The sequence below is a fragment of the Diadema antillarum genome, unplaced genomic scaffold (assembly GCF_040938485.1).
Source record: "Diadema antillarum isolate AM-2024a unplaced genomic scaffold, OU_Dant_1.0 seq00001953_RagTag, whole genome shotgun sequence".
In the NCBI taxonomy this organism is placed as follows: Eukaryota; Metazoa; Echinodermata; class Echinoidea; order Diadematoida; family Diadematidae; genus Diadema; species Diadema antillarum.
In genome coordinates, this window is record NW_027272613.1 from 195,628 (window position 1) to 220,805 (window position 25,178).

General features: G+C 37.3%; 1 protein-coding gene across 1 annotated transcript in view; it reads right to left on the reverse strand.

Annotated features, from left to right (window-relative positions):
* Nucleotides 1-25,178, reverse strand: part of LOC139713365 (histone-lysine N-methyltransferase SETDB1-like) — a 51,003-nt gene that overhangs the window by 15,940 nt on the left and 9,885 nt on the right. Inside the window, exons 6-18 of the mRNA XM_071625102.1 lie at nt 23,685-23,799; nt 22,983-23,070; nt 21,626-21,699; nt 13,379-13,511; nt 11,923-12,055; nt 11,333-11,438; nt 9,032-9,238; nt 6,597-6,680; nt 3,830-4,014; nt 3,307-3,334; nt 2,256-2,413; nt 1,249-1,380; nt 7-125 (exon numbers count right to left, since the gene is read on the reverse strand). Coding sequence (XP_071481203.1) covers nt 7-125; nt 1,249-1,380; nt 2,256-2,413; nt 3,307-3,334; nt 3,830-4,014; nt 6,597-6,680; nt 9,032-9,238; nt 11,333-11,438; nt 11,923-12,055; nt 13,379-13,511; nt 21,626-21,699; nt 22,983-23,070; nt 23,685-23,799 — 1,562 coding nt within the window. The remainder of the gene's footprint in view (nt 1-6; nt 126-1,248; nt 1,381-2,255; nt 2,414-3,306; nt 3,335-3,829; nt 4,015-6,596; nt 6,681-9,031; nt 9,239-11,332; nt 11,439-11,922; nt 12,056-13,378; nt 13,512-21,625; nt 21,700-22,982; nt 23,071-23,684; nt 23,800-25,178) is intronic.

A 25,178-nucleotide genomic window follows, 5' to 3' on the forward strand; every position in this document is an offset into this window, starting at 1 on the left:
TCTTACCCAGTCTGCAGCTGCTCGTAGAGGAGTCGGTTCTTGTAGCCAGCGTCCGGTCGCGTCGTCCCCTCTGGGTTGGCCGCGGTCGCCTCAATGGTTAGCTTCCGGCAGGCGCAATCATTTGTCTGCAAAGACACAAGTGTTTATTCACAAAACTAGCACAGCTCAATATCGTCTGTTGAGAATGAGAAGGGCATTAAGTTGTCTTGAACATTGTGGGTTTAGTGGCAACTTAACTCCCTTATCATTTTCAACCGATGATATGAGGTGCTTAACAACAAATTTTTAGTCTCTCTACAAGTGTGCCAAGCTCTTGTAGAAGATGAGCAATGGGCATGAAAAATAATGGAAGAATGACTGCTTCATTGTGTGTATGTGTCTGTGAGAGAATGTTCATGATCATCAGGATGCTGTTCTTGGAGCTCCTATCATACACTGGGATTTCTCTCCTCTAATAGCTTCTACTGCACTTGCCAATGCCTCCATATCAAAACAAGATCTTACACAGTCAAGTACAGTACGTAGTGGATCAGACAAGCTGTTTCACAACCACTCAAATAAATGGGTCTGCCCACTAAGAATAGCAGGAGCATCATAGATAAGTGTTCCTCCCATCCTATTATCATTCCAAATGGCCAAAATTGAGAAAAGTAGTTTTAATCAAATCCATGGTTTAAATTCAGTCCATAGAGTAAAACAAGCACAAAGCAGGTGAGGTGTACTCTTCACATGCATGTATCAACATATGTTTCTTACTGGATGTTGGCATATGGCACATGTAATGCAAATCTATGCAAACAAACTTTTCATAAGCCATGGACTAAATCTAAAGTATTGTAACTTTGTGAATTCAGGCCGATGAGTACAATGTACCACATTTGGAATCATGGTTGGTAATATGATACTGTACAGCAAGATATTTTCATGGCATGAAATTTTCACGAATTGGAGCTGACGGCCTTATTCGTGGCATGAAATTTCCCAAATTGTGACTGGCCTTCAATGCATCTAATTCATACAAGAACTTTTGCGTGCATTCTATTTCTGATTTTCAAAATCTTGGCTCTCGCGAAATTTGCAGAATTAAAATACATGCAAAAATTTCTGGTTTTACAGTAAACTGCTCAATAATCTCTTTTTAAAGGTAATGATGAAAACATCAAGACCTATTAAACATTAGAATGATAACGCCAATGTATCGTTTTGTTTTGTTTTTCCTTCCAGTCATGGAGACAGAGTGAAACTCACAGCGCAGTCGTCGACGCAGTCACAGCCAACTAAGAAGTTAATGTCGGTGTTGATCTTCGACCCCCGCACAGCCTGCCTCTCCGTCATGTACTTGAGAGGGGGTGGTACGCTTGTGTCACACTCGTTCACACACTGAGAAGTAAGTGAGGAGATGTACATGAATAACATTGTCGGGCTGACAAGACCTAATTCTCAAATTTTTGTGAAAATGACTTGTTTGGATTAATTGTCAGTTAATCTGTTAAAGGTACTGTTACCATTGGGAGCAGTGATTGAAAAAATGTTCAAGATATCACATTTGATGCATATGTGTAGGTCAGTTGTATCACAAAACATCCTACCATATAAAAATGTCGTGATAAAGCCTAAAACATAAGGAGATATCACTATTTTCCCCACTAAACAATAACTGTAGATGCTTTAGTCTGGAAACATTCTAATTATAACTAATGTTCACATTTTGTATATTTAACAATACTTAACATCCATTTTACCGATGCAAATTTTTACAGTGGTTGTTTCTTTCCCTAACTCACAATCTAGAACTATTTTAAAGCACTAATGCTGGCTTTTTGTTTCATCTGGAAGTGGTAAAGTATGCCTTTAACAATCAAGATCATCATCAGCATAATTACTATCAAATATAATCAACATTAAACAAACTTCACTCTAGTTGATTCTGGCAAACACAACTGTCAGCAAATGTTGAAGTAAGGCAACGTCTTAAATATCTATGATTCTTTACCTTTAGGTCCCTCAACACATCGCTTGCAACTTGTGGATTAACCAGTTACAATCATGGCTATGACAATGTCCCAATACTGTATATCCAGCAATATTCAGTAAACGTAGTGCAGAGTAAGGACTTTCATGTGAATTTTAATTTTGCGAATCTTGGCTCTCACGAAATCAAAATGCACGCGAAAATTTCTGGTTTTACAGCGTATTTCATACACAACACATCAGACTCCTGCGTGGGTAAACAGGTTTATTCGATTTCTATCTACCGAAATGGGAACAGGCTCCACTCCGTTGGACAAATCTTCCATCTGCATGTAGTAGAAGCGGTAGTTGAGCCGCGAGCGACGTATGTTGGTGCTGATGTGCACGAACTGGTCGAAGGAGAATCGATCCACCGACAGGACGTCTGTCTTCGTCTCGCGCACTGCAAAGTGAAAAGATCAATCGCAAATAATTATCACAATACGGCAGTTTGGAGTTACATTCTCCTCATAAGCAGATACAGGCCGTCGAAAAAAATGATATGACGCACAGAGTTGTAATAAGCAACGTCATGGACAGTGCCTGATTGGTTTCTTTAGGTTGCAGTGAAAGAACATTATACGTTCAAGAGAGCTTGTTATTAAAAAGACCATTAGACAACTTAAGTGTGTGTGTGTGTGTGGGGGGGGGGGGATATCTGGCCGTACAACTATTTTCTTTCCAAGGTTTGATACTTGGGGACCAATCACTAATTGCAAACTAATCTAGAATTGAGGTTTCAATCCTTTATTGCCATTCATGATTAATGATATATATACAGCGTGTATCTCTAAATGCTTCGCGTATATATCAAATTTGGCACACAAGACAAATTCCTCTCGTGAATAGACAAATACAACCTTGCACATTAAAATACATGATAGAAAAATATGATAAATCAACCAAAATTAATATAAAAAACATTTGAGGCATGTTTGGAAGAACAAAATAAATCATACAGGCCATCACTCATTTTCATCAGGCACGACAGTATACTGTAAAACTACATCAAAGGGTCCATTCATATCCATTTCTTTGAACTTTACTTTGATGAGCAATAGAATATGACACAAAACAACTATTGTAAAACACAATATTTTTGCAGCATGAAATTTTCGCCAATTGGAGCCAACAGCCTTTTATGTGGCATGAAATTTTCGAGAGTTGCCTCTGAACATGAAATGCACAGAGTGTAGACAAGAACTTTTGCGTGCAGTTTAATTTTGCGAATTTTGCCTCTAGCAAAATAAAAATGCATGCAAACATTCCTCCTTTTACAGTATGCGTTATACTCACAGTATTGCAAGATATCTTCGTAGGAGCACTGCAAAAAAGAACAGATGAGAGAGAAAAATTATCTGACAAATGGTCACGCACTTTGTAACAATGATCTTCTAAATAATAAAGTAAGAATCATGGTTTCTTTGTATATATATACACAGAAAAAAATAATGATAATAACAATAATAATAATAATGAATATAATAAAAATACTGTAAAACATAATATTTTTGTGGTATGAAATTTTCATGAATTTCCTCTACCATTCAATGCAATTGCATGCGTAGTGTAGACAAGAACATTTGCATGCATTTTAATTTCGCGAATCTTGCCTCTTGCAAAAGTAAAATGCATGCGAACATTCCTTGTTTTACAGTAATAATAATGATTTTAAAAAATTATAATATAATCACAATAATGATTATAATTATTAGTAGGCCTATCATTATTACAATAATAACATTTCAGTATTCATCCATCTTTCAGAGAACGGCCTAGAGGTCACCAAACAAGATTTATCAGTCGAGGACCAACTTACCAGGCTCTTCCCACAGGGCCCTCGATAGACGACGTAACGTCGGTTGATGTGTCCCCGCTGCTTGTAGTTCTCCCGCACAAATCCAAAGGTCATGGGCCAGTGCAGCGGGTTCACGTTTTTCGTGGCTTCCTTGATGTTGCTAGGCAACGTCCGGCTGGTGCATGTTGGGTTGCATACGTGTGGCACTAGACGAGGGTTTGAAACACGACAGCATTAGGCAGGCAGTACTCTCATGGGAAAGAGGGGGAAAGTATGGGGTTGAGGCACAGAACAGTTGACCGACCCTGTACGGGATCAAGCTATTAGCAGTAGCTTGCCAGTCTATTGCCACTTGGTCTACTTTCAGATGGTCTACTTCCCAGTTCGTCCAACACACTACAGCTAAACTCACTTGGTCTGTCCTATGAATTTCGTCTGATGTCTGTTTGGTCTACTTCTCACTTGCCCCCCCATTCAGACTAGAGAGTTCTCGTACGGATATACAACGTATGGATATAGGACGTTTTTTATGTCTGAATGCTCTAATATTGAAATGTTGTATCAATATACGTCATGTATCAAAACGATGATTTGAGCATCGTATCAAATCATTATCCTATATCCATAAGACGTATATATGTGTTTGAATGCTCTCATATCCATACATCGTATTAGTAGGTGGGGCTTATTCGCAGCGCGCGCCAAGCTCACGTATCCGCGGTTCGCGGTGCTGACAGATTTGATTGTGACGTAATAATGATCTGGCGCGAACTAGCTAACTACCGGATGAATCTAAGGCAGAGTATAAACACTATTCGCAAAGCCTGCGTAAATTACGTACTGCGCATGGAAAAGAATCACGTCTACTCAAGAAATATCGCTTGTGCGCTAGGTCCGAATGCTCTGATACGATTATCATATAACAGGGTGACACTGTGTCTGAACACTATCATATCCAAATGTTGTATCCATACGTCATATGAATATATGATAACTCGGTGTGTCTGAAAGCGCCCTTGGTCTAATGTCCAGCTTGGCTACTTATCGTTTTTGTCTAATGACCAGGGGGGCATTTCATGAAGCATTTTGTCAGACAAAGTTGTTGGACTAATTTGCTCTCAGCCAATCAGATGCAAGGATTTCAGTAGCTTCTAACAGTTTGTCAAAAAGATGTCCGACCAAAATGCTTCATGAAATGCCCCCAAGATGGTCTAATTGCAGTTTTGTCTCCTTGGAAATTTTCCCACTTTGTCTAACAAACTGTGGGTTTAAGACGATGTGGGCATACATGTGTAGCCCACCTGGAAGTAGACCAACTGGTAATGAGGGTAAGTGGCAATTGGACTAAATGGTCATAAGACATACTGGTTGAAGACAAAGCAGGATTAGACCATGTTGGTTGAGACTGAATGGCTATTAGACAAAGTGGGAGTAGACCCAGAGATAAATCACCAACTTGCCATGTTACTTTATCAGTATTTTGACTCAATCGTTTAAAACTTGACTGCATAGTAGTCATCTCCACATAATGGGGTACAAGTTTAACCCGTTGAGGACGGACCGATTCTGCTACAACAGGCATTTCCCATAGACACTTGCCCGAGTACACTCGGGACTCGTCCTCAACAGGTTAATGTGGTTTGCTTCTATATTTTGTTGTAGTTACACATGTTCATGCTATATATGAAAGCCAACAAATTTTACAAGTCTGGTATGGGGTAGTCTGGCTAACTGCACACAACCTGCTCTCACTGACTGTGCGCAATAAAGCAGCGAGTAATGTGAAGATTGGAGTAAATCCAAGGGTGAGATATTTACTAGCATTAAATATATTGGTATGCATTCTAGGTGTCCTTTCAATCTGTGCAAACATTTTCTCCCCCACCCCTTTAATCTCTACTGATTGTGCAGATGTACAGTCAACCTTGTCTACATCCAATCCCAAAAAAAAACCCAGAGAAAATTCTTTGAAACACACGTGTACAAATTAAGTCCAGGTCATATTTTTGTTCAGCTCGCTTGATAGCCAAATGTTTGACTTGAGCAAGGGCAACATAAGCGAGGTTGACTGCATATATAAACAAATAAACCACACACACACACACACACACACACACACACACACACACACACACATACAAAGAAATGAAACACGCAAACATGCAAACATGATTATTTACATTCTGCTTCAGCACATGAGTATATAAGACAAGAAAAGAATCTGTTTAGGTATATGCCATCACCCAAAGATAAACTTAAGTGGATTCAGATAAAGAATGTCCATGTCTCACGATATGGAAATTATGTTTTAACTTCAAAGGAGACAAAAGAGACAGCAGAAGAAAAGTAGACAAAAGAGATATCCACTGCAACAATTCTCCGTATCACCAATACCTAGCTCAGGGGACAAACTTGCCCAAGATTTGACTGCACATGCACTCAGGTCATGTTCTGCCTTTATCCAGGGGTATTTTTTGTTCAAGATTTCTTCACTTTCCATCATGTGACCAGCACATTGAAGCCTAGCAGTAGTGAACCATGACTCTAGTGACCACAAATCAGTAAAATTTAGAAACTTTCAACCCCTTTAAAGCTGAATTACAGCCAAGAAAAAAGGAGTAACAACGTAAAAGCACACAAATAACACCACTGATTTGTATGGGAACTGTGACGCGTGCGATACAACCAGAAGTGACAATGGTACCGAGGAATCCCACAGTGCATCTGTGACAGGGCTCTTTAGCGTGCGCAGAAGTTTTGGCGATACCAAGAATTGGGACAGACTTACTGTACTTCACTCGCTCCACTTTTGTGCCCCACTCTAGGGCAGAGTCCATCCGAGGTTCAAAAGTTTTGTCTTCTTCGTAACGGTCTGTGTCCAGCAGCATGAGCAAAAACAAAAACATAGCTTTCATTACATCACGTTCATGTCAAAGTCAACAAAACAAGTAAACACAGTGAAATGCTGAGTCTGAAAAAATATCACTTCTTTTCATACAGGAAAAAAAAAAAGAGTTTTGGCTTTAGAGTGGCATAAACTGAACTCAGTTTCATTCATGAATAATTAACCTTATTTTAACTGGGCTATTTGAGACCAAGTTTTTACTGTGGGGGGGGGGGGGTCAATTTGACCCCCCCTTCAGATCTCGGCCGCCGATCGCGCGATCGCCGCAAAATTTTGCCTAAAGATAGAGCCGGATGTCAACTACAAGATTACATGGTCATACAATAGAAAAATATTGGCTTTCTATTTTTAACAAATGAATTATGCAAATTTATGCATGAAATCATATTTTCATCTATAATTCCATTAAAAAGACTGAAGGATTGCTAAATTTTTGTGTCAGAGTTCATCAAGACACATCAAACAATATTCTTGTAAAAAAATAGCACAATCAAAATCAATTTCTTTTGTTTTTTATTGTTTTGTTAATTTCTTATGTATTTTATTGTTTTTTTGACCTTTTGTTTTCTATTGTTTTTTTGCCAAAATTTGTTGCAGGCACTTTTTGAAGCTTATCTACACTAGAATTGATTAATTTCAATGGTTAAAAGTTTAAATAATCTAATTTATATCAATTTAACCAAAAAACACAATTTGCACTGGATTTGCAGACGATATCATCAATTTGAGCTGTTTTCGGGTTGACATGCATATGCAAAACATTACGTAACTTCAGAACGGTGGACACAGACGTCGCAAATTTGGTCTCAAAATATGCAGGAGACTTCAATGAAAAAAGTCATGAAACGACACGGCAAAATCTTTCCGCGTTGCGGAATCGTGGTGCGAAATGTCGAGGGGGGGGGGTCAATTTGACCCCCCCCCAGTTAAAATACACATGTAGGGTTTATGAATAGCTAATGTCCAAAAACTTTGAATATTCATATCACAAAATGCACGAAAAAGTTCTAATTTTGTTGATCATTGGACATGAAATTAATGTACAAAACAAAGAATGTTGGAAACTTCAAAAAGAGCTAACAAATTCTATGATAGAATGATAAATAAATAACAGCATTTGATCACATTGCCCATGAGTTCATCTCTTCACTATTAAAGGACAAGTCCACCTTCATATACATTAGAATTGAGAGAATGTAGCAATATCAGTAGAACACATCAGTGAAAGTTTGAGGAAAATCGGACAATCTGTTCAAAAGTTATGAAATTTTAAAGTATCTGTGCAATCACTGCTGGAGGAGGAGACTACTACAATGTATGATGTCACATGCGTACAACTATATAAGGAAAATAAAAAGAGAATTTCACAAAACTTTACTTTTTGAATAAAGTGCACAGTTCTTCGACTTGCTACTGACGTATGTTAAGGGTAATATCATTCCCCCGGCCTTCTGAAAGAGAGAAGTCGAGTGTTCTTTTGTTATGCGAGAAAAATGGAAATATGTTGAATTTTCTTTATTCTTTCTTTATATCATTGTACTCATGTGACATCACAAGCTTACTTTAATAGTCTTTTCATCCAGCCGTGACTGAGCAGAAACTTCACAAATTCATAACTTTTGAACGGATTGTCCGATTTTCCTCAAACTCTCACTGATGTGTTCTACTAATATTGCTGCATTCACTCAACCCACATGTCTATGAAGGTGAACTTGTCCTTTAAATCATACTTTGAAGTACTTGGTAGTACACATGTCTGAACGTTTGAGAAAACACGAACCCTCTCAGATATGGGCAAAGTTTTATTAGAGATTTCATTGGGAAATTATATGTGTGAAATGCATTGCTGGAATAAACTGATCTGTTCATTTCGTCTCTCAGTACTTGGGCTGAGCTCTACCCATCCATCTCATCTACAAAGATTGCAGAATTTACTCCTTTGACGTTTACTGTATACGCCATATATTTCGCGAGTCTAAATTTTTGCGAATCGGGAATTCCCCATGATTTCGCGAGTGGTTAAATTCGCGATCGCGGACTCTTGTACTGAACGGAGAAGTGTACACGCGTACCTCACATTCAAATCGGGATCAGAGTCAAAATTTTTGTGTCTTTAATTTCGCGAATAGCACCCGACTTGCGAAATTTGTGAAAATAAAAACCTCGCAAAATATTTGGCGTATACAGTATCTGGTATGAAATACTACACATGCATATAAGCAAAACATTTAGTGGTGGTCTTACACGGAGTTTAGTAAATTTTGCCAAATGACTGACACGACCCAAATTTAAAATTCACCTCAAATGAATCCACCCACCTTTTCGGCGTTCTCTGTGTCGATTCTTCTTCTTTTTCTTCCTCTTCTTCAGCTCGCCATCGCTGTCGTCGCTGAGGTCGTCGCGGCGGCTGCGTTCGGCCGTGGACTTCTTGGCACACTGCTTGAGGAGGTTGGAGTAGAGGTAGTTGGAGGAACCCGCATTCAGCTGCCCCAGCATGGCCGGCCTGGGCTGGGGTATCTGTTGCTCTGGATCAGAGAGGGATGAGGGTCAGGGAACAAAGTGACGACTACAGTATAATGTCCCAAAAAAAACTACAATCAGATTTTTGCACTGCTAACACCCAATATGATTAAGCTGTCTAAACGCTACTTCAGGGTCTTAAAATATAACATCTTCGCTCTATTTTGCAGAAGACACCATTCAATTTGGTTAAGCGGTCACAGAGAAATGTGGATTGTTGTAAAGCATGTCATGAGTCTGATTCGTCCAAGTTTAGCACTTGGATGCTCTTGGAACTGCATATCAATGTGTGAACACAATAGACAGAACTTGGAGGGAAGAGATTCCTGACATGCTCTACAAAATTCCTCATTTCTCTTTGACCACTGAAGCAAATCGAATGGGCTTTTCTGTAAGATGTGGGCAATGAGTTATATTTTCATACCCTGAAATTGTATTTGGATTAATTCACTATTTTTAAAGATATCGTTGCAGAGGTTACCGTTGTAATTTTTTTGGGGGACAACCTGTACTACATATGTATGCATCAAGCTACCAAAATTTAGGAATTATTGACCGCTGTATTACCTCATCGAAGAAATCTTGACACTAGATTGGTTGACAACGGAGTAGTGTTTTTTACTTTATATAATATTTTTTTCATTATGTCAGCTATCAATTTTAATATCATGTTATGGTTTTGGGTGTTTTTTTTTCCTTAGGAGTTTTATGTTTTTGCTTTTCAGGCAGATACAGTCTTTTCATTGGGTTTTGTCTAAAATATAGAAAAATTGCAAATACTCCAAATGCTACTGATTATTCCAGCATATATACTGAACTTACCTTTGGTAAAAAAAAAAAAAAACAAATCAAACATCTACTGTAAAGAAAGAAATTTGAGCAAATTGGAGCCAATTACCTTTTTTTTTTTTTGGCGGCATGAGTTTTTCGCAAAGTGGCACTGGCATTCAATGCATGTGCATGCTAGACAAGAATGTTCGCATGCATTCTAATTTCATGAATCTTGGCTCTCGTGAAATTTGAGAAATCAAAATGCATGTTAAAATTTGTGGTTTCACAGTGAGTGTTCTAAATGAATATTACTGGGCAGCAGCTCTCTATGTTTTTCCTGTGACTACTTCACTCTTTACATTAACAAGTAGAATTATAATCTACTACAAGAGACATACTTCAACAAAAAGAGGGGAATAAAAAGCCCCAAAGAATCACAGCTTGGAAGACCAAAGGGTGGTGTTAGGTGCATATGAATCTACACAAATCCACTAGAATCCACCAGATAGATAGATAGACAGACAGACAGATATTATACATAGATAGATAGATAGATAGATAGATAGATAGATAGATAGATAGATAGATAGACAGATAGATAGATAGATCATAGATAAATAGAGAGATAGATAGATACATAGATAGATAGGTAGATATATAGATAGACACATAGATAGAGAGATAGATAGATATATCTATTCATACATACATACATACATACATACATACATACATACATACTAGACAGATAGATACAACCACGTACATTTGAAAATATTATGGATAGATAGATAGATAGATAGATAGATATTATGGATAGATAGATAGAGAGAGAGAAATATAGATAGACAGAAAGCCAGACATTATGGATAGATAGATAGATAGATAGATAGATAGATAGATAGATAGATAGATAGATAGATACTGTAAAAGTGAAATTTTCGCAATGTTGAAATTTTTGTGCATTTCGGGCAACCAGAAGCTACACTTGTAGCGTGAAAATAAAAGCATGCGAATACTTTTGCGTCCCATGTTCCAGTAATTGATGTCTTGATTCCGCTGAATTAAAAACACACAAAACTCTTCTTACTCAACCAAGCGCAAAAAATTAGTCGTGCGAAGATATCCACTTCTACAGTACATAGAAAAACAGATATTATGGATAGATAGATAAAGATATGATGGGAGTTAGATACACAGATTGGTGCAGTCATACTGTTAGATAAACATGTATGAAGACTAACAGAAAGTGAGAGAAAGATATGCAAAGATTGAGAGAAAAAGAACAAGAGATGAAGTAACACAAAGTCATATTTAAAGTACCATACCTGGCAAGATGTGATCAGAATGGACCTTGGTGATCTCCACGTAAGGCTTGTTCTGACGTAGCTGCTCCGTCGTCGGCCCCGAGCCAACCGACAGAGCTAGGCTCTTCTATTGAGTAGGCAGGAATCAAGAGAGTGGGGAAAAAAATAATGAGAACATCTTAACCCGATCTGTATGGGAAATTGGTGGCCTGCATATTAAAGTCTATGGGCATTTCAGAATTTAGTATGGAATGAGTTAACTATGATATTGATTAAGTTGGTGGCTGCGTCCACGTTCACATGCCAACCCTGTATCTCTACAGCATAGCCCTTCATTTACTGTAAAGCGAGATACAACAAGACATTTTATATAATACACATAAATCTGTAGAGATACCAAAGAAAATACTACCATGCATTAATCAATCAACATTGATGTGCTTCAAACTGGAATTCAAATCTTGCCAACTCCTATTCAATAGATTTTCTCTTCTTTCCTGTGATAGTCTTTGTATTTGGTCTCCTTCAAGAAGATTTTTTCTGCACTGGAGACCTATTCCTCATGCCTATATAGGGTGCAATCTGAGGACCAGAGGGGGAAGCTTGCCTACCTGTAATTCGTGGAGTGGTTTCAGCCTTGTCGACCCCCGGTATATCCACTCTGTCTCTGCTGTGCGAGATTCTGCGGCCTCAAACAGCATGTTCGCCAGGCTCCCTTGAACTTCAAGGACTCGGGCGTTCCACCTTAAGCAAATCATTTCAATCCATGAATATAATGCTTTGATTTTCACAATTTCTGGACATTCCATTAAATAATGTCAATCCATCAATGAAACCTTCAAAATTCCCTTAATCCAACCAAAAGTCATACACAAAACTTAACAACTAATCACTTTCACTCATCATAGAATCTTTGAACTTTCATGCCACATCACAGGAAAAGTCTATCAAGAGTTGTTACGGACTAAAAGCTGCAATCGTTGTAGCAGCAAGCACACAAATATACTGGACCCATGAAGGGGCGGATACAGGAATTCCGTAAAGGGGGCGCAAACAATATTTCTGGTGCTACTTCCGGGTTTTTTATTTCTTTTGTTTTAACAACAAACAAAGAGGGGGGCGCGCGCTCAGTGCCCCCCTCTGGATCCGCCACTGCCATGGTACATAGCTCTTTTAATCTCAGACGTCAAAACTGGTGCAGATAGATTGCTGTCAGTCAAGTGGAAATTTGTTCAAGTTCACTAATCTTGACCAGATTGACCAAAGCCTGGTATATACTTCAGCACAAAGGAAATATTTTCAATCTCTTTAACCCAATAACAATATCATTGGACTTTATACAGGATGCAACATAAGACCACTGGTAGCCCCTTGACATTCCTAGCTGGGGTTGTGGGTGGCATATTATTCCACCCCCCCCCCCCCCCCTGCAGTGACCTATGACCCTGACCTTTCACCACTAATATAAACATTACCCTGACCTATGGCCTTGATCTTTCTCCACTAATATTGACTTCTTCAGTCATTAGTTTTCCTCCACCAAGGGAGGAGGTTATGTTTTCATTACCGTTTGTTTGTCTGTCCGTGTGCAAAATAACTCAAAAAGTAGTGAACGGATTTGGATGAAACTTGCAGGAAAGGTTGAGAATGACACAAGAAACAGATGATTACGTTTAGGTAGTGATCCGGGAATTTTTGTGGATTTTACGAAGGATTTTCAATATTTTTGGCAGGTAGGGTCAATGAACTTGGGACTTCAAGCTGCGTAGTTTTGAGGTTTTCGTATGCGCACTAAAGTGCATGCTCTAGTTTTTGCCAGGGCTATGCACACCACACAGCTGGAAGTTGATGAAGTAACAGAAGGTTGCTATATTGGGAAATCTGCCAAAATTCAGCATGCATGTATGAGTAGAAATCACTGATCTCTATGGAAGGGCAAGATCATTGGTGGAAGTAGCTGCTTGGCTGAGGTCTGTGCTCTCAGAATGCTAGTTTTTTTTTTAATGCAGCAATGACCCCCCCCCCCCTTCCTACAACTCCTCTTCCCCATTGACAATGGCCACTCACCATTTTCCATTCCACTCCGTGGTGACGATCTGACCGGTCTTTAGGTTGACCATTGGTCTCTCTGGATACCGGTCAAGATACTCCCGGATGAAGTCTCTTGAGAACTGGTCCACATCGGCCCACACACACGCACCTGGGACAAAAACACAAACAAACAAACAAATGAACATCAAATTGTGTCCCTTGACTCATCAAGTATGTAAGTATACAAATGATGCACAGGATAGAGTGCGTTAGTGGAGGCGTAGCGCACTCGAGGGTATTTACAATTGTGAAACATGCACGAGGCGAAGCCGAGTGCATGTTGCACTACATTGTAAATACCCGAGAGTGAGCTGCATCTCCACTAACGCCACGAAATAATCCTGTGCATCATTTGTTTTATAAAATGGGTCGAAAATTTGAAAACTAACAGCATTTTTCAGCGTTTTTCACGTACCTTTGTGGGTCAAGACGTCCGAAGTTGTTCATCCCAAACATTTACGCACCTCGCACTCGGAAATCCCGCACATATAAGTATGATGGGGGGTTGGGTTTCCGGACACTAAGTTCCCGCATGAAAACTTACTTATTTTACATAGAATATGCACCCTTTACCTTAAAGACTTGATATAGACTCCTCATATAGGCCTACTAGACAACATACTCTGAAAACGGCGTGAGAATTAACCTGTTAAATCGTTGGATTTGCCCTTCAAAGTGACTCCATGTACGCGTCCGGTCCCACAACGCTTGGTCTACTGTACTGTACGTATAAGAGTATACATACGCCACACATGTTATGCACAAGGGAAGAAAGGCCGGCCGGCCGCCGGCAGCCCGAACTAGAAGTTGTTTACAGGATTGACAGCGCGTATGCATGCAATTTGATCCAAGGAGACGCCGCGCGCACAGACGATCGGCAATAGGATTTAACACGCAGTGCAATGGGACTAGAATAACCAAAGCACACGCGACTCATTTCAGGGCTTCCTATTGGCTACATTCTTGAACCCATTTTATAATATGTGTTATCTTATTGTGTATTCAAATTTCTCAAGTAGTGTCATTGCCATGTCAATATAAAAGTAAACTGAGCAAAGTGTTCTCAAGAACCTTTTTTTCTCCCCAGGTTTGCCCAACATTAGAGCAAAGTGGTGTCTGCACTCTGTCTTTGGACATAAACACAATGTATTTCTTTGCAAGAGTTTCATTTGATTACTTGTTACAAGGCATTTGAGGTAGGAACAAGGAAGGGCCTAACCATAACCATTAAAGGGATGGTACAGTATTGGTGGAGATGAGAATTGGGCTTTTAACGTTTTGCGAGATACCTAGAAAACACTTGTGAAATAGTATAGAGCATACCATTTTAAGAGGAATTCACAGTTTATTTGATGAAAATCGGGTTTGGAATGACTGAAACATCCAAAATCAAAGTAAAACAAAGCGATCGTGATAAAGTTTGGGTCCCACACTTATTAGAATCGCTCTGTTTTGGCTATCTCAGCCATTTCAAAACCAATTTTCATCGAATAAACATTGAATTCCTCAGGGAATTACATGCTCTTTCATATTTCATAAGAGGTTTCTCATTATCTCACAAAAAAAAATATTAGAAACCTGAAATCAGGTCTCAACCAAAACTATACGATCTCTTTCAAATAGCTGGTAAGTATCACACACATCTGGTGAAAAACACATTGTATTACCGGAATAATTCAGCATAACATATGTTTGCAACTCCAGAACAGGGCTGCGGATGTTCACACATCAAAATCGGGCAGGCACCATCAGGGAAGTACTTGCGTGTTACACTTTAATGGGCCAAATTTCCCAAATAGGGAGGTTTTGATATATTCTTTTGTTGGGATATGGAGAGATTCCAATCTCTTCATACATAATACAAAATGATTATTCATATATTCTAATACTTACGAGAAACTCCCGCGGAATCAGGAAAACTTGGTAGCATTTCTGAAAATAATCAAATTAACCTTTCCACCTCCCTTTAATGGTAATGGGTAATTCCATGAAGTTGGGGCAGTGTCCATGTAGCATCGTGATATTTGAAAAATACATTTCAGCATAACTCAATATTAATTATGCTATACATTTATTGTTTGTAGGCTTTACATTTGCATTGAGGCCACACATTTTCCTGGAAATTTTGTGCCATTCAGACTCAATTTTGATGAAGTTATTACACAATATGTAACGGTGTCCTGTAGCATCGTGACGTGTCTGTGTAGCATCGTGAAATTTTAACATTTGGTCCTAAGAGACAAATTATGGCAATTAGCTTGACCAAAATTTGATGCAATATGCATATTTACTAGATTAGTCAGATAGCTAAATATCTCAAATTTCCTGTACACAGTTTTGATTTTAAAAGAAAATTACAAAATGTATCACGATGCTACCCGGTGTCCTTTTTTGTTACATTTGGTGGACACCGTGTAGCATAGTGACACATTGTGTAATTTTCTTGTAAAAGTAAAACTGTGGAAAATAGAGTTAAGATATTTAGCTATCTGATTAATCTAGTAATTATGCATATTATATCAAATTTTGGTCAAGCTAATTGCATTAATTTGTCTTTTAGGACCAGATTTTAACTATCACGATGCTACATGGACACGTCACGATGCTACAGGACACCGTTACTTTTTTTTAAAATAACTTCATCAAAATTGAGTCTGAATGGCACAAAATTTCCAGGAAAATGTATGGTCTCAATACAAATGTAAAGCCTATAAAGAATATATGGCCTTTTTTACGATCAGTGGTGTAACTTTTGTACTCGGAGGGTCAAAATTTCAAACAAAATATTTTTTCATTATTCTGTTTGATTCCTGTTTGAAAGTATTCAAATTTTTGAAAAAATAACATTCCAGACCTTAAAGCTGAAGGGTTATTGGTGTAATTTAAGGAAAACCCTGGCACCTGAAGTAAATTTAAGCAAAATTTTGCTTTCATGAATTGCACCATATTGACAAAACTCTGTAGTCAAACTTCACCATGCAAAGTTTATATGGTTAACAACAATATATAGTTTGTGAATCAAAACTATTTGGGGGTTGAATATAAGGTGAATTAAAAAAAGAATACATGAGATTTATAAATTTTTGCTAAAAATACCAATTGACATGTAATTTTTATGATTTTAACTATTTATTGGAGGGCAGGCCAGGTCAAACTCTAACTATGACAAGTCTTTAAGAAGGGCTACCTTCCTATGTAGGTTAAATGAAATTCCGATCATTTCTTTAAAACTTGGATTTTTCACACATGGATGTTTCGGAGGTGACAGTTAACAAATTAGAATGTTTCGGAGGTGACATTAATATTAACACTCACTTTTTTGAGAATAAGTGACAATAACACAAAAACTTCTTCTTTTTATCAATGTTTCTAATAATTATAACTCGAGAACAAGAAATTAACTCCTGTTTCAAGCAGATAAACCACACAGAACAAGTGTTTTTTTTACACTTCATTAATTAGCATGGGTACCGGTAGTTTGCCTTCCATTTGGATGAAGGATGTAAGCTAAATATTGTAATCTGAAGAAACATGGCATTCCATTTTCTACCTTAACTTGAGATGAGGGTGTGAGATCATTTTAGTAATGTTTCTTTGCTCTCAGAACATTTTATTCCACAACACCAGGGAAGAATCACTTCGTTTCGGAGGTGACATTCAATGTTAACATTGTGTTAAAATATTAATTTACAGTAAGAATATGACGGACATAAGCTAGATATTGTAACCTGAAGAAACATGGCATTCCATTTTCTACCTTAAATTGAAATGAGGGTGTAAGATCATTTCAGTAATGTTTCTTTACTCTCAGAATATTTTATTCCACAACACCAGGGAAGAATAACTTTGTTTCGGAGGTGACATTCAATGTTAACATTGTGTTCATGTATTCATATAGTATGTCCCCCCAAAAAAAAAAAATTTACAATTAGACTTTTGCATTGATAGCACCCAATATGATTAAATCAGCTAAATTCTACTTTGGGGTCTTAAATTATAACATCTTAGCTCTATTTTGCAGAATGCCCCAGTCAATTTGGTTACTTAATCTCAAAGAAATGTGGATTGTTATAAAGGATGTCAGGAGTCTGATTCTTCCAAGTTCAGCACTTGGATGCTCTTGGAACTGCATATTAATGTGTAAACACATGCAGAACTTGGAGGGAAGGGATTCCTCACATGCTCTACAAAAATCCTCAATTCTCTTTGACCTCTGAAGCGAATTGAATGGGGTTTTCTGTAAGGCGTGGGCAATGAGTTATAGTTTCAATCCCTCACATTGTATTTTAGATTGATTCACTATCTTTTTGAAAAAGTTATCGTTGCGGAGGGTACCACTGTAATTTTTTGGCGGGGACATACATTATGAATACCAAAAGCAAAAATTCTTATTTGACTTGTGTACATTTTTGTTTGCACATAGTTTTATAAATAGATTAATTCAAGGATGTTCATGAATTCTTCATCATCCTTGATAGCCACCATACAAATGTTATAATACTGGTGAAAGGTGTTTGGTTCATCTGGGATAAATTTTCTATACACCAGATTCATTTAAACTGTTGACATTACTAAAATATATTTTACATATCATTTTGAATTGATTGAAAATTACCTGCAAATCATGCATATTTAACAGTCACTTTTGAGAGTAAAAAGTATAAGATAAGAAAAACCATTTTATTGTTTTTGAGGTGACACAACACAGAGACAACCCAACTTCTCAGGTGTTAACTATTTGGCTTTAATTTTCAAACATATAAGCTCTTTCTTTCAGTTCTTACTTGTTATTTTGTTTGTTTATTCTCTTTCATGATAATGGATACCAGCTCATATTTTGTTTGAGATTGTAATTCATACTAATCTTTAACAGGTTTTACAGTTTGGTTAAGACAACACTTTGTGTTTCCCAGCTGAAGAGAGCAGCATAATGCTTTTCTGTGAACTTGAGGGGAAAATTTGTTTTTGTTCAGTAATTTTCCCCATCAACTTCACAGAAGGTCCTGGACACAAACTGGTCTCAAATAAACCTATAAGGGACCGAAACTGGAAAAGGACAAGTTCACCTCAATAGACATGAGGGTTGAGTAAATATAGCAATATTAGTAAAACACATCAGTGAGAGTTTGAGGAAAGTAAGGCAATCCGTTCCAGAGTTATGGATTTTTAAAATTTCTGCTCAGTCAAAGCTGAATGAGAAGACTTCTATAGCTTGTGATGTCACATGTGTACAAGGATATAGAGAAAGTATCAAGAAAATTCAACATTCTGTGTTTTCACTTTTCTTGCATAACAAAAGAACACATGACTTCTCTCTTTTGGAAGGCAGGGTAGATAATATTGCCCTAAAATACATCAGTAGCAAGTTGAAGAAATGTGCACTTTTTTCAAAAAGTAAAGTTTTGTGAAATTCACCATTTTCCTTTTATCGTTGTATGCATTTGACATCATACACTGTCGTAGTCGTCTCATCCAGCAGTGATTGCGCAGATACTTAAAAAACCCATAACTTTTGAATGGATTGTCCAATTTCCCCAAAACTTTCAATGATATGTTTTACTAATGTTGTTGCATTCACTCAATCCACATGTATATGAAAGTGGACTTGTCCTTTAAGAAACCATTTTCTTTTCCTTGAAATTCCAGTACTTAAAGCCAAATTCTAAGATAAAACATAATAACAAAACAAGGTAAATACCTCATCAAAATTATACTGAAATAGAACTACAAATCTTGCTTTTTTATCTTCCCCTTTCCAGTCCTGGGGACTTGTTCCTCTGTTCACTTTAGTTGTCACATAACTTCAATAATCTTTAAAAAATACAATGTCATAAACAGTTGGTTCAACTTGGAAAATGTAATAATTATTGTCATATTAAAAAAAAAATCACATACTTTTGTTTATGATTACCACATTGTACATGGAAAAAAACAACTAAGAATTCAAGAACAAGTTGTGCACCAGCTATAGGCATGTGGCCTTTTTGTGGAGTTTGATTATTTGATGATTTTTTTTTTTTACATTCTTTTTTTTTTAAAGATTGTGGACTAGGGCATGCATGAACTACCACATGTATCACTTTGGTATCAAGGGAATTCTGGTGAGCTATGTATACAAAAGTCACTTCTGTTGTGATGATTTTGTAGATATTAAATGTATTAGAAAATGTTAATAGATAGTGAAAAGGAACTGAAGTCTTGCCTTTCACTATCACATAACAATATGGTGTTAACAAACAATGTCACCTCCGAAACACAAGAAAAAGCAACCTACATGGAAAGCTGTGATTGGTAAATCTTCAAAACTAAATTGCTTGTTGGAAATCAAGCTTCTAAGATGAAAGCATCTACATGTTTACTTAACTAAAGCAGGAGAAATGATCTTGATTACAATATTATATATACAACAGATGGGTGTATTTTGTGCATTCTCATTGTTAAAAAAAGTGAAAAATGTAAATTTGCCCTAAAACGTACAGTCTAGCAATAAAAAAAAAGAGTGAGAGTGTGGTAGTTGATTTCTCCACTTTGAGACTTATGTTACTAAAATAAATGAAGCCATTGGTGTACATGATATGGTTTCTCTTCAACAGAAATGAACAAAAAATCTTGTTAACAGTGTTTTGTCACCTCCGAAACAGTAATTTTTAGTTTTTATTGGATCTTTTTTTAATCCCTAGAAAATTCTCACTTCCTGTTGCCATACTACTATTGTCATCCAAAAGAGATTCCTGTCAATTGGACAGAATCAAACAAAATTGCTTTATCTTCGAGAAATTATCAAATATAATTTGCTTGTTGTTTCGGAGGTGACAATTGTTTCGGAGGTGACAAGTGTTAACGGAAAATTGTAAATTGCTCCGAAATGAAAACAACAGGCTATATTTCTACTACCTTCCTTCAGAGATAATGTGAGGGGATATGTTACATTTTTGCAAATGTAATGTATAACTGATGTCAAGAATAAAAAAATTAAATACATAAATCCGTTGTCTCGGAGGTGACAGAAATGTTTACGGAAAAGTTACATAAATTTATAAACGCTCACCAAAAAATGATGAGTTATTTGAATTAAATAATCTTTGGATCAAAATTAAGTCAGATTGATTACTATTCTGTTTTGATGGAAATTAGCAAAGTTGAATTTTATAATTGTGAACAAGAGCTCACTCAAAATAGGGGTTAATTGTTAACGGAAAATGTCACCTCCGAAACATAAAGTTTGGATAATTTCAGTATTTAAAGAAGACAAAGCAGAACCTGGTAAACATAATAGTTCTTAATGTTGGATACCTGTCTATCACAACAGCAACAAAAATAATGAAAAGGAATAAACAATTTAATATGCTAGCTCTGACAAAAATACTATGTCTGAGTGAGTACACCAAAAGTGTTGGATTTCAAGCATGTAAGTGCCTGCCACATCTGAAAGAAAAAGAGAGGAAAGTTCATTAAGGTACCCAAGGTAGACACTGTGGGTGGTAAGTTTATGAGAAAAAATAATGCATATCTGTCAGTGTATAAAAAAGTTATACACCAATTAGTGCCAACACTGTGTTTTACACCACTGATTGTAAAAATGGCCATATGTATAGCATAATTAGTATTGAGTTATGCTAAAATGTAACACTTTGTGCCCCAACTTCACGGAATTACCCTAATATGAAATTTGCCAATGATTTCTGTTTGTTGTTGTTCTTTTTGGTTTCTTTTTCCTTTGTTTTTGCAAGATAGAAGACACATTCCAATAGTTCAAGGATGACTACTGTAGAATCAGAAAGGCGTAACATCTCAGCTACGATAACATCCCCCCTCCCCTTGATGCTATGAAACTTGCTAGTGACTTCTGTTTTCTTAAACAAGGTGATCAGCTTACAAAGAAATTGCATCAGTTTGATTCTTTTCACATTAACAAAAAGTGCATCACAGTCAATCTGCATCATTACCGACCAATCATATGTACAGTGCGCTCCCGTTACAACAAACACGATTGTAACAAAATTCTTGTTACAAGTGAGTATAAATTCAGATCCCCAAATTAGTATCTATATTTATACACTAAACTGTTCGTCCATAATGAAATTTCCATACAACGGTAGAGAATCACCAGTCCCAAGGACTTTGTTATAATGGGAGTGCACAGTACCTGGTAGTTGTGCGGTCATGTGGTGGAATGAAAACGAGAAAAAATGTGGGGATCTCCGAGAAGAATCAGATACTTACTGGAATGATAAACGATATGTATTTGGTCACACGACAAGTACTGCGCATAGCCATCATCAAAGAAGACAAGGTACCTTCATAAAAAATCACAGAACAGCATTAGAGTCAGACAGTATAGTTTAATTCCTAATGATGTACTGTACATGCCATAGATTTTGATAAGGAGTCTAATATTTCAAGAATCAGCACTGCTCGAGAGAGGATGAATTCACGATCATGGAGTGTGCCAATAGATTGAGAATTTTACAAATGCATGTCACACCAGTCGGGATCACAGTCAAATATCTTTTCGTGCTGTTGTGTTTATAAAAGCAAACAACACATGACTGGAAATATCAATAGAAATAAAAACCCAAAAATATATTATGGCATATATTGTAATCATATACCTGGGTATCCATCTAGACATCAATCACCCTTTATCAATTTTGTGCTGATGTATCTATCAATTTATTTATCTATCCATACTGGTATATCAATCTTTTAATCCACTGATCCACCAATCTGTCTATTTCTCTAGAAACTCATCTTCCCATTCATCAGTTTATCAATCTATCACTAAAAGTCACTCTATCATTCATTTATATAAGAAAGTTGTACACTCCTAGCTTTCACCAAAAGACCTGAGAAAAAATATTTGCTTAAAGCTCCATAAAAGGATTTCATTCAAGTGCTGCAGCACTACTTTAAACACCCAAACAGAGAATAATGTGGAACTTTTCTTGAGAGTAGGAATTCTTCAGGCATTACATTCATCAAGCAATCTCCTTCACACCACAGACACCACACAACCCAGAACAATCCTATGTACATAATTCAGAACTTTCTAGTTTCTCCTGAATTTGCCTATAAAACCCAACAAAGGGAAAACATTATTAGCTTCAAACACAATGATACCATGAACGATAAGAATTCTCTCTGCAAGTAACCTACTCTTAGATAGTTGACACAAAAAGAAACAAAATATAAACTAGAAATGTCGCTATCGTGACTAGTATGCCTCTGCCACACCGCATGGTTCTTCAAAAAGTCTGGAGTACATTGTCCTGACAATGCAAGAAGACTGTTTCACATAATTGGCAAACAATTATTAATGACGCGTTTGTCACAAATGCGTTGAGCGTTTACTTTCCTTGAACTTGGTTTCATTTGGATTGATAAATAAATTGTTTAAAAGCAAGTATTCATGGAAATTTGAGCATTTTCACTTGACCATTGACCCTTGCCTTTTTGACCTCATAAATAAAACAAACAGACAAACACACAGACACACATACAGCTGTAATATGACAGAAGCATGAATGAAGAGAAAAGAGAAAGAGAAAATAGGAGGCTAGACTTCAGGAGACTGGCATACCTTCCCCTGTTCGTCTTCATGGGGACCTCGGCAATGATTCCTGCATACATCCCCTTAGTCTTGGATCCATCTTCAACCACGTATGAAGCTGCAGCGATAACAGTGTCAAGATTTCATCAGTCCATTGACGTTTTGAGAGTACAGATTCTTTAACCATTACCCTCGTCCCACCTTAAAACAGTCTTCTTTTATCTATGTCAAACACCATCACAGCACCCACTATATTCCTAACTCCATAATTTATGACTTCTTGACTCCTTCTAAAATTGCCCATATTATTTGCTAATGACAAAAACAACAAAAATGAAAATAAATCATGAATGTATCCGATTAAAAAAATATACATATCACATGATCTATGTTTTTCCTTTTTTTTCCCATCATAGCAGCAATTCTGTACACAATAAAATAAAGATGGATACTGGACAAAGGAGGTGAAACAAGAACTCTAGAATGTAGATAATTCACATAAAATGCTGGCAAAAAAAAAACAAAAAAAAAAACCCACACAAACATAGAAGGTCATGTAAATGCAATCATAATTTTCAAATCATTATGCAATAACATACAAGCAAAGCAGCCAAGGCATAATGGAGCATGCAAACTTGTCCATCAAACTTTCAAGAAATACAAGAGCCAAGAGTTAGGAGGAGGAAGAGGAGGAGAAAGAGGAGGAGTACATGTAGGAGGACTCAACCTTACCGACCACTCGGATTCCAACAGCCAAGTCTCCCGGCTTGGAAGGCGAGATGCAGGCAAGAAACTTGCTGGACAGTAGCCGCTTGCGGCCCTGCACAAACATGACCTTGTACTTTTTCTGCAAGAACCCAGAAATAGGGACATAAGCCAATTTTAATTTGCATTCTGCTCAGAGCAAGCAAGGGTCAACTGAGAGTTAAACAACTTTAGTCTGTTCCTTACGGGAACCTGGTTTACCAGGTTTCCAAAATGTAGACAAGTGCCTGCATTCCTGGCCTAAAATCACATTTATTTGTTTTATTTGGTCAAGTAAAATGGTGTTGATATAAAGAGTAGCGTTCCTTCTATTAATATCAGTTTTCTGTCTGTATGACAACTGTGGTGCGTATTGCAGTTACCTCATTTTGCACTTTTTCCAATGTAGTGTGTACTGATTTTGATGTAAAATTCGTACGAAGACGTACATAGCAATCGCGGCTGAGCTCAGTAGAAATTTGTTTTTGCTGACCCCATTCAGGTGCCTACTTTGTGTAGAACAAAAGAGTTTCTGAGCTCATCAGCACAAGTTCTCGTCGGCCTCAGGCCAAAAGGGCCTTAACACCATAGACTTTGTACACTATTAGGGCCTTTTTGGCATGAGGCCGACGTTCTATTCATACCTCGCACCAGATTGATATTTGCATTGTTCGATGGCACATGTAGTTGACCATGAAAAGGGGATGCAATGTACCACTTGACTGCTTTCGCACAGGCTGATTACCAACCTGTCCGTTCTGCATAGGCCTGCAAAAAGAATCTCGTTTTATGCCATCGGTGGCTCTCAGATAATTGCGGGAGGAACAGGTTAAAGGGACTGTACAGTTCTGGCCAAGGTTAGAATTTAGCTTTTAACGTTTTGCGAGATATTCAGAAACCACTCTATGAGATGTCAAAGAGCATGCAATTCTAAGGGGTATCAAAAGTTTATTTGATGAAAATCGGTTTTGAAATGGCTGAGATATCCAAAAACAAGGTGAAGCAAAGAGATCCTAATAAAAGGCGTGGCCTGTCGCCTTTTATCATTATCACTTTTTTGGATATCTCAGCCATTTGAAAACCGATTTTCATCAAACAAACGTTGAATCCTTTTTAAAATTACATGCTCTTTCATATTCCATACGAGATTTCTCATTATCTCACTTGAATCCCCACCTCAACAAATACTGTACAGTCCCTTTAATACAGACCCTGTAGTGTGAGGAAGCACGAGTGGTTTAATTGAATCCGTCTTCATTCGCTGCCCACAGGGTTACATTTGAAAACCACAAATAGCACCCATTAGCCACGAGTCAGCGAATGTGTACATCGACGGTTGACTCTGGTTGAGATTCTTTGGCTGTGTGTGTGTACGTACATGATTGAGATCAGTGATGAAGTTGTACATATATTTGTTGCTAGAATTTTCGAATGTATGAATTCATATATTAAAGACATGTATATTATTAGAGGTGGGCTATA